The sequence below is a fragment of the Pangasianodon hypophthalmus genome, chromosome 16 (genome assembly GCF_027358585.1).
Source record: "Pangasianodon hypophthalmus isolate fPanHyp1 chromosome 16, fPanHyp1.pri, whole genome shotgun sequence".
NCBI classification, from domain to species: Eukaryota; Metazoa; Chordata; class Actinopteri; order Siluriformes; family Pangasiidae; genus Pangasianodon; species Pangasianodon hypophthalmus.
The window spans coordinates 18,738,789-18,749,872 of NC_069725.1; the positions used below are offsets into that span (position 1 = coordinate 18,738,789).

At 36.4% G+C, this 11,084-nt stretch overlaps 1 protein-coding gene across 5 annotated transcripts; it reads left to right on the forward strand.

Moving 5' to 3' along the window:
* The first annotated feature begins 461 nt into the window (after positions 1–461).
* casp9 (caspase 9, apoptosis-related cysteine peptidase) lies at positions 462–10,473 on the forward strand. 5 transcript variants are annotated; one of them, XM_026920103.3, is made up of 11 exons: positions 462–739; positions 887–1,019; positions 1,719–1,923; positions 2,023–2,109; positions 2,214–2,272; positions 2,952–3,128; positions 3,235–3,324; positions 4,228–4,375; positions 6,555–6,743; positions 7,220–7,329; positions 8,637–10,473. In XM_026920103.3, the coding sequence occupies exons 2-11, from the start codon at positions 888–890 to the stop codon at positions 8,742–8,744; spliced, it is 1,305 nt and encodes a 434-aa protein (XP_026775904.3). In that variant the 5' UTR covers positions 462–739; position 887; the 3' UTR covers positions 8,745–10,473. The 5 variants fall into 5 exon arrangements, with proteins under 5 accessions (XP_026775904.3, XP_026775903.3, XP_026775900.3 ...); XM_026920102.3 differs by having other exon boundaries at positions 462–729; XM_026920099.3 differs by having other exon boundaries at positions 667–782.
* The last annotated feature ends 611 nt before the right edge of the window (positions 10,474–11,084 follow it).

The window sequence follows — 11,084 nt, forward strand, 5'->3', positions numbered from 1 at the left end:
GGAGAGATTGATTATCCTTGAGTACTCTCAACTGCTCAAAGGCAACATATGGCTGACCCTGTTCTCTGACCCTAACTTCCTTACAAATGTTTTGTGAAGAAAGTATTGACAGCATTACCATTATTATTGTTTTTTAAATTAAAAATATAACAACTGCATTGCCCTTAATTCTCCTAGACAGTATCCCAGGCATTTATGTTTTGATTCTTTAAAGCAAGTATGCCTTCACACCTTGAACTCTGTATCTCTGAAACAAAATAATCACAAATCAATTTTTACAACCTGCACTAAGACTGAATGTGGAAATGAAAACTAAAACAATGAGCTTTTTTTTTTGTTTTTTTTTTTTCTGGTCTGTTCTGCCAACATCACCTGACTTCACGCGTGTGCCGTCTAGTCACCACAATTCTCGCGAGATTGTCGTAAATTGTTTACGATAGTGAAAAACGTTAAAGCTTTGGAGAAATTTAGACCATTTGCCTAAGGTATATTTTAAAGCAGATCCAATTTAATACATTCAAGCTATTTGTGGATGCAGTCTACACATATTCTACAAGTACTGTTGAAATCTTAGGGAAGATATATGCAGTAATTATGAACTGAACCTCAGCAGTTCTGCGCACACAACCGCACAGTCTGCGTTTCTTCAACGCAGTTTGTGTTGCACAAACGCACCCAGGAGTGACGTCAGTGTTCCGTGGGATGCCTGATGTAAACAAGGAAGTACAAGTGAGGAGCGGTAGCAACACCTCATTGCTTTATGTATTTGCTACACTTAAATTGTACATGTTTTTTGCGTTTTCATGTTAACACTGTAGCTATTCTTACTTTTAATAACTCATATACAGTCATGTGATCTGATCGTTATGGTGTAATTTGTTTACAGAATGGATCGCAGGCACAGAGAGATTCTTCGGCAGAAGAGAAGAGAACTTGTGTTAACTTTAGACCCTTCAGATGTTTACGATGGACTTTTGTCAAGGGGCATCTTTACTGACGATATGATAGATGAGATAAAGGTACGAGGACGTGAGGATGTGTGGTTTCACATACGCGTATACACAAACATGGACTATGGATTAGGGAAGGGCGATATAGACTTAAATCTATATCACGATATTTCATGATATTTTTTGCGGTAACGATATAAATGACGATATGAAAATAGTAACATTCAACGCTATCTTTTTGGCCACAAGTCACGTCAGCATACAGATAGGAACAACGTAAGTACCACTGCTGCATTGTTGTAACAAAAACAGGCCGCAGGCTCAGTTACTTAGCCCCCTAATAAGAAAAGAGTGAGCACCTTTGCAGCGTTGTTGCAGCAGAAACAGGCTGCTCATTATCCGTAATAAGAAAAAAGTGAGGATTTCAGCTCAGGCTGGAACAGTTATGAATAGGCGCGAATCATATTCAGGAATATCTAACAACAATGCAATGGTGAAATTAAGTGTATACCCCAGAGGAGCTTTGCTGTACATGCTTTTTCACATATTGAGAAGTCTTTCACTCAATCATAGAACCATGGATATGTATGTAACCTTCCATTAAAAAGAAAAGAAGAAGAAAAAAAAAACCTAAGCACCTGAATATCCTGACCTGGGCTACATAGATGAGCTCAGAAGTATGTGCACAGCTTTAGTGTATAGTCTTGAATAAAAAAAAGTTTATGATTTTTTTTATTATTATTATTAATTATTTATTTATTTCACCAGAGCTCTGGACCCAGACGTGCTCAAGCCCAGCAGCTGATGAGGGACCTAGAGACACGAGGAAGTCGGGCTTTCCCAGCCTTCCTGGAGTGCCTTCGAGAAACTGGGTATCACAACCTGGCTGAACTGCTGGAGAGTGGAGATTCTGCACCAGGTTCTGTACCTGTTCCTCTCCCTGTGCAGCCTGCTGTAATCCCCCTCCCTGTCCGTAAGTGTGTTTCTCCACAGTGGAAAGTATTACAGCACATCCAAATTATTCACATGCATACCAAGTGCCTTATCTCATGAGTCTTGTCTCACAATTCAGCAGGGAATCCTGTAGATTTTAAAAAGCCAGAAGGAGGTAATGCTCCTGAGAAGCTTCCACAGAAACCAACCACTCTGCCTATCGCATGTAAGGAAACACAAAAGGTTCTAATTCTGGAGTCAGTCATTCTTATTAAAGATGATAAATGGAAGTTTTAGTGTTGTTGAGCAGAATGTCTGGTATTTCTACAGCTCCTGAGGATGAAACTGAAATACCTAGAACACCTAGGCGCAGGACTGATAGCCTACAGGTAATAACATAACAATTAAAAATTGCCAACCTTACTGTCTGTCTGTCTATCTCTCTATCTTTATCTTTATTCATCTTTATCTCTCTATCAATCTGTCTCTTTCTCTTTTGCTATCTGTCTATCTATCTATCTATCTATCTATCTATCTCTCTATCAATCTGTCTCTTTCTGTCCCCCAATGTATCTATCTAAATATCTATCTATCCCTCTTTGTCTCTCTATCATTCTGTCTCTCCTTATCTGTGTCTGTCTGTCTGTCTATCTATCTATCTATCTATCCTTCTTTGTCTCTCTATCATTCTGTCTCTCCTTATCTGTCTCTTATCCTATCTCTTGTCTGTCTGTCTATCTATCTATCTATCTATCTATCTATCTATCCCTCTTTACATCTCTCTCTAACAATCTGTCTGTCTCTCTCTATGTATCTCTTTGTCTCTGTCTATCTGTCTTTCTTTTTATCTATATGCCTCTTTGTTTCACTGTCTCTGTATGTATATATTTCTATCTCTTTATCTCTATCTATCTATCTATCTATCTATCTATCTCTAACCCTGTTTTTCTCTCTCTGTCCATATGTCTATCTCCCTATCTGTCTATGTACATATGTATCTCTCTATCGAATGTATATCTTTCTGTCAATTTATCTGTTTAATATTCTTCTTTCTTTATGTATATTCAGAGCTATAAGATGGAGGCCAGTCCATGTGGAGTCTGTTTGATCATTAACAACGTGGAATTTGACGCTGCCTCAGAGCTAAAGAATCGCATGGGGTCTGACGTTGACAGTGAAAAAATGGAGAGGCGATTCAGATCTCTCAACTTTCATGTTATAGTTAAGAAGAACTTAAAATGTAAAGTAAGTGCTTCTGCATTAGCCACTACAACCAGGAGAAAACTAGCTGTGAGATAATGTTCTTATTTCTATAATATTGTATAACAAGCCTCTGTTTTTTTCTCACTAGCACATACGACATGAGCTGTCCATGCTAGCTAAAATGGATCATTCTGTGTATGACTGCTGTGTGGTGGTCATCTTGTCACATGGCACTGAGGTAAGGATGGTAAAATTGATATTATGCTTTAAATCAGGTGCATCTCTATTTATGTACATACAGTATATGTCATGAGTCTACACAAACTATTCCGTAATATTGAAGTGAAAAATCAATGTTGTTTGCAAAATTACCATTTGCAATCTATCTACCTATCTATCTATGTAAAAAAAAAAAAAAAAGCATAAGTATTTGCATAAGTATTCACCCCCATTACTGTGAAACCCCAAATTTTCAACTTACGAATGAAATAAAATTTATTGCTCTATCTTGCCCCCTAGTGGAGTAGTAGATACTAGCTCTTTTTTCTCAAATCTTTCAATTCAATTATAGCCCACTAGATATTTTCAATAAAAAATTATTTGGTGGGCCAGATAAAGTCCATTTGCATCACAAATTTGGTGTTTTTGGTCATTTGTGAACTGTTTTTGAATCTGGTCCACTGAATGACTCTCTGCTTCACTTGAAAACAGTGGTTTAGGGTTTTGTTAAGTGAAATCCCCCATGTGTGAAAGCAGTCTGTTTCCAGGAAACTGAAAACTGATTCCTCTTAATAACAATCACCACTGTAAAAACACAAATGTCTACAACTATTATTTTCTGTGTAGGCCATCATCACAGAGTGAAGCTTCACCCAAAACATTCAGTAATCACAAATTAAATAAAAATACATTAATTACATAAACATTAATAAGAACAATAAAGAGGTGGAACTTTTATTTTGAGCAGTTTTGCTCAATTTATACTTCGGTTCAAAAGGAATTTGTGATGTTGACACCCTTGAACACGCCCAGAATCGATCCTGGTTCAAGTTCAAGTATTTGAGCCAAACGTGCAGACTTTCTTATCGCATTACTTTTCATCTTTTTATTGTTTTTAAGGCATTTCTTTTTCTGTGTTCAGGCCAGTCACAATCGCTTTCCTGGAGCAGTCCATGGTGTGGATGGTCCCTCTGTTCCAGTACAGATCATCACTAACTACCTCAATGGGCAGAACTGTCCTTCTCTGCAGGGCAAGCCCAAACTCTTCTTCATCCAAGCTTGTGGAGGAGGTGAGCACATAAGTCCTGCTTCCAATTGTTGCAGTATTTCCTTTGCCAAGCAGAGCCATGGTTATGAAATGTGCTCTCCTCTCCAAGGAAAGGCAGTATGTTTCAAACCAAGACCACTGATTTCTATCAAATCAAGAACACCATCATGACATGACTCTCTTCTTCATTTATTTATGTGTATAGCTTGCGCAACCAATAAGCATTTGGCTTTATTAAGCTGCACAGTTAATATTAGACATCACTAAGGTTAGACGTTGCTATGGCTACATTCACATTACCAGGGTGAAGTGACACAATTTCACAAACTCAAATGGACGTCAGCTGTAGCAGTGACAGCATTCAGTGGAAGGATGAAAAATTGTTGATTTACTTGATATTTGGGGAATTGATGTAAACAAAACCAGAAAGAACATCCTTCCGAAACTGGGTAGTATTCGAAACAATTGTCCAAGAAATAAATGTTTGCATACAGGGCATTTCAGGGAACAGGTGCATTCAAATTAAAGACAGATACGGGTCACTTGCAGTTATAGATGTGAATCATCAAGAGAGAAAGAGCTGCCAAAAATTGTAATTGTGCAAAGAAAAGCTTGTGAATGTAGCCTAAGGTACTTGTTGATAAAATTAAGAGCTGCAAAAAGTGCTAAATTCTTTAAGTACAAAGTATATGTATATTGCCATACATGTAGTATATGCAGTCATTTAAAGTGCAGACTTTCACCTTTAATGTTAGCGTATTTACATCCAAAAATAGTTGGACAAACTCACATAATTATACATTAAATTGTCATTTTTAATTCTTGATTATAAATCCTTTGTAGTCAATGACCGGAACTCATAGACATCACCAGACACTGGGTTTCTTTCCTAGTGAGGCTCTGCCAGGACTTTACTCCAGCTGTTTTCAGTTCCTGCTTGTACTTTTTTTTTTGTCTTCAGTTTTGCCTTCAGCAAGTGAAATGCATGCTGAATTGGATTCAGGTTGGGTAATTGACTTGGCCATTGCAGAACATTCCACTTTTTGCTTTAAAAAGTCTTGGGTTGCTTTCAAAGGGTGCTTTGAATCATTCTCCATCTGCAGTGTGAAGTGCCAGCCAATGAGTTTTGAAGCATTTGGCTGAATCTGAGCAGATAATTTAGCTCTAAACACTTCAGAATTGATTTTGCTTGCTTTTGTCAGCAGTCACATCATCAATAAATACAAGGGAACCAGTTCCGTAGGCAGCCATACATGCCCACTCCATATGATGATGTGGTATTATTACTAGTTCCTTCCCTTCTCCATACTCTTTTCTTTCCATCTGGTACAAGCTGACCTTTGTCTCATCTGTCCATTGGATGTTGTTCCAGAACTGTACACACTTTTGAGATGTTTTTGGCAAACTCTAGTCTGGTGTTACTGTTTTTTTGAGACTTACCAGTGGTTTACATCCTGTGGTAAACTCTCTGTATTTACTCTGGTGAAGTCTTCTTTTGATTGTTGACTTTGACACAGACGGCTGTTCCTGATCTGGCCAACTGTTGTGAAGGGGTTTTTCTGCACCAGGGAAAGAATTCTTCTGTCATCCACCACAGTTTTCTGTGGTCTTTCGGGCCTTTTGGTGTTCCAGAGCTCACCGGGGAATTCTTTCTTTTTAAGAATGTACCAGTTAGTTGAGTTGGCCACACTTAATGTTTTTGCTACTTCTTTGATGGGTTTGTTTTGATTTTTCAGCCTAATGATGGCTTGCTTGACTGGCAGTGACAGCGCTTTGGATATCACATTGCGAGTTGACTCAATGCAAATACCACACTTGAAATCAACTCTAGACCTTTTATCTGATTGTAGGTGAAAAAATGAAGGAATAACACACACTTGGCCATGGAACAGCTGAGCAGCAAACCTTCAACTTACTTTTGGTCCCTTAAAAAGGGGGGACCACATTAAATAAAAAAAAGTGTACAGTCTGGGTCTACCCTTGGAGGTCCTATTCATTATTTAATTTCAACTCTAATGTACTCTAGTAGACACCTAAAATAATAATAACTTTGTCAATGTCCAAATATCTTTGTACCTGACTGTATATATTGTTCCTACTTTTGATTGAAGAGTCTACAGGATTGTCTGGTTCACACTGATCCATTGATCAGCTTCAGATTTCTTTGTGTTTTCACTTGTGTGTGTGGGGTGTGTGGGCAGGTGAGAAAGACACAGGCTTTGAGGTATCTCCGGATGAGGTACAGCACACGGCGGTAAAGCTTGATGAGCAGGCGGACGCCATCCCCACATCCTCCAGCAGTGACTCACTTAGCTTTTCTGATGAGCCAGACGCTAGGGCCACCCTCCCCACGCCCAGCGACATCCTAGTGTCCTACTCAACCTTTCCAGGTGTGTTTGCGTCTTTTTATTTCTTATGAGGCAAGAAAATATTTACAGGAAGCACAACAAGATGCCAAATGTTATTTTGTTTTTTATGAAATTGCATGATTTCCTGGATTAGTTTCTAATCTGTTATGATCTGTTCGGGTCAAAAAGACGTTATGTTTTTAAATCAGAAGTGGTTAGATTCTCATTATGAAACTACACATTTACATCATTATGAAACTGCACATTTACTCTATTTCTCTAATGGAAAATGTTCAGTATTGTGTTGAAATTTGTGATGAATCAAACAGGTCATTTTACTTCCATGTCATATGACTTGCAGCTTTTACCTGAATACACACCTTTTGTCAGGAGGAACCTGAAGCATGTGAAGGGATTTTGTGTATGTTTTATGGTGTCCCATGCATCCCCTGAGAAATTCAGTGCAATAATTAATAGTTAATATTCCTGAACAGATACTGAATGAATTCTGTCCTCAGGATATGTATCATGGAGGGACACAAACACAGGCTCGTGGTATGTGGAGACTCTGGATCAGATACTGGAGAAGAATGTTGCCACTGATGACCTTGCCACCATGTTAATAATGGTATATTTTGGTTTTTAGTTTCTTTCTTTTAACAGATGATATGCATTATTTCTGTCAAAATGGACAGTCATCCAAATCAGATAATATATTAACATTTATAATGTCAACCAGACCAAAATCTGGAAATTCCACCAAATGTTTTTGTAATATTTAGATTTAGATTAATATTTAGTTTTACATAGGGCTTGCCCGAACGGCATTTTCTAAGCTTCAGATATCTGCTGGTGTGTCTGAACAAGTACCAGAATACTTGTTTTACAAAATCCCCTAATTAAAACCAATAATATCTATGTTTGATAATTAACCACCATTTTAAGTATGTTTGTTACTGCAGTTCAAACGGTATCCAGTAGGCTGCAATGACGTATTAATAATGTACGTTAATATAACTATATATATTATATAGTATACTTGTGATGGTCCAAATGGGCTAGGAATGGATGATATGACTGGTTTTATTTTTCAATACAACAGCAAGTAATACCAAGACTATTGTCTTGATACTGATAATGACTCACCTTGTATATTAAAAATTTAAAAAACTGGGGTGGTTTAAAGTTGTCCAGTGAGAATTTGTAACCATGGATATGAAGAATTATATGTAAGGTGGCGACTTCAGACAGGGCTTTACTGTCTAAAGTACATGGTGCATGTGGTGAAGGAAAAAAAAAAAAAAGTCTGAAAATTTGCGGTACACAAGAAAGTCACAACAACTATGGAAACATGACAAAACCTTTTTTTTTTTACTGACAAAACAAAATGCCTGTTTAATGGAAACAAGCTGCTGGCATTTTTTAAAAACACATTCTCATTCTATCACTTGCATTATGTGCAAGTCTGTGAATACATAGCTAAATAACATGAGAAAATATGTAAAATATTGTATATTATTATATGTAAAAAATAAGGTAATTATAATTCAGGCATACATATCAACAGACTCCTGTTTGAAGTTGTTTTTGAATAGTAGTTGTGGTTATAAAGTAGCACATGATTTGGGTCACAGGACAGTCTTCCGGGAAGTTGTCTGCATTTGGGTGAATCCCAGATGGCTTGCTATTTGAACATACAGTATAGTGCACTACTTGAGGTGGAGAAACCATTATTTCATTGTCTGCATGGTGCAGTTACTGTATATAGGAAGTAAGAAGGTAATGACAAAGCTTCCGAATATTAAACAGAGAAACGAATAACAGCGTAACAACTGAATACTTGAGTATTCAAATTATTCATGCCAATCCTAGTTTTATATGATGCCTTCTCGCTCTTTCTCTGACACTCACTCGCTGTCTCTTCTCTTTGTGCAGGTGAACAATGAGGTCTCTCAAATATCTGCCAAAGGCCTGTATAAACAAATGCCTGGATCTTTCAACTTTCTCCGGAAGCTGTTCTACTTTCAGGTCCCGAAGACATGAGTGCAAGATGTATAAATCTTGAGCATCAAGATTGAGACTGGCTAATATTGATTCCATTTGAGAGAACAGAATCAACATTTAAAAAAAAAAAGTTGATTAATTTTTAACGCCAGTTTGCTAGACATGTCTGTGTGCACTATATAACTATGTAAACATGTTAATCATGCTGTTGGATTCTAATCCTGTGGTGACATTTATTACTTTGTGTTTTAAGATTTAGTACTGCATTTCATAATGAATTTTTTTAAATGATCAAAAAAGTTGTCCAAAGATTCAAATACACACTTAGATTATGAAAACATATATGAATTGTTCATGTGTTTTTAACTTTTTTGTTCATGGGTTTTGAGGGAGTGGTTAATTTTTCACACACCAGCTCCTCATCAGCACAAAAAGCTGACATGGCTAATCTTTGGCAAAAAAAAGTGAGAGTGCACATTTCAAATAACTCTGTAAATATGCTTTGTTGAAGTGTTTGCAAAATGTAGGCCTGGTTACATTAGATCAACAAGTGCCATTACAATTACATTATATTACTTTACATTACATTACATTACATTATCCTCAGGAAGGCTGATGGTTGTGTCTGATAAACAATCTGACTGTTTTTGTCTGATTAGCTAAAATACATAGTTGCATTTGTCATAAGTATGTTTCATATTTACATTTTATTTAAGTGTAGTTTGTTTTTGAATTTATATATTTATTTAGTTTTTATTTATACCATTTTATTCATATTTAATTTTGTTTGTTTGGACCTGTCAGATGCTTTAAACAGTTTTTTTTTTTTTTTTTTTTTGCTCATGCTTCGATATTTCTTGTTATTTTCACACTCATAGCAGTTTTACACTTTTCAGTGTCAAAGAAACATGACAGACATGACAAAGAGACATTCAAAATTAGATTTTGAATACACTAGAATGGACATTTTTTGGGGGCTGGAAAATTTCACGCAGGATGTTTGAGACTGATGTCCTTTATCAACTTGGGAAGCAAAGTGCTCTTTTTTTAATTATATCATTGTATCAGAAGCACTTTTCCTCCCCAGTTGATGACTGACTTTGGCAAATGTCGTTCCAAAATTGTTCAGCCCGTGTATTTTTGTACACCGGTAAATATTTAGAAAGGAAGAAGTACAAATATTTTAGACCCATGTAAGGGTCATGGCTTCAAATGCCCCTATCATCAAAAGGAGTACCATAATTTTTCACAATTTCCTCTTTCAATCCTTTCATACTTCCACATCTGCAAGGCACTGTTACGTTCTGCTCTGTATCCATCAATAATTCATTTTCCTGGTTGCTTATTTATATCTGTCCTTCTCATATAAGGCCTGCAGTTGTCCACTAAGGGTGAAACAATCCAGCCTCTAACTCGATTTTTAGCCTCCTCTGTTGTCTATGGAGAAGCTCATTCTGCCATGTTGAAGACAGTGTGCCATGGCATGATCATTTGCTTTCTTTTTCACCTGACCACACTGAAGACAAACCAATCTGTCTTTTACTGCTTTTGACAACAAGCATAATCTTATGTTATTCTGCAGTTTAATTTTATGTCTGTGACATTTCAGTCATGTTTCCAAAGAACTGCCAATGACAGACTGCTAACTATTTTCTCACTTCGATTTCCTTTTTCTGCACCTCACCTACAGAAGAAATGGTGCAACCTCTATGCTATTCATTGCATATGTTTGTTTATGTACAATGAAAAATACATATGCCCATAACAAGACTCCATCAAATATTGAATTTCTAATGTAATCAAAGTGTAGAGGTAGCGTAGTACATGTACTTGCATTGACTGTACCCCTGGTCATAGGCTACAGAATCTCAGATCATTAGCTTAAAAGTTAAAAATACCACAATGCTCAGCACCAGCAAGTAGAATTCTGGATAAGCCAATAACTACAAAGTAATAGTGCATGATTTGCATTCATATATATATATATATATATATATATATATATATATATATATATATATATATATATATATATATATATATATATATATATATATATATATATATATACCTGTGATTTATTGTACATATTTGACAGAATATTTGACAGCATTTATACAGTTCATTTAGAAAGTATTCCGGTCCTTTCACTTTTTCCTCATTCTGTTACATTACAGCTTTACTCATCTGTTACTCTTACTCTCTTCTGTTTTTTTTCTTAATCTGCAAAAGAAAAATGCTCCATAATGAAAAAGCATTAACAGGTTTTCAATGCATCTTTATCAAATGGAGTACCATCATTTTCTCAATCTCTGTAGCTTAAAAGCATCCCCACAATGTGAGGCTACCACCACCATGCTTCACTGTAGGGATGGAATT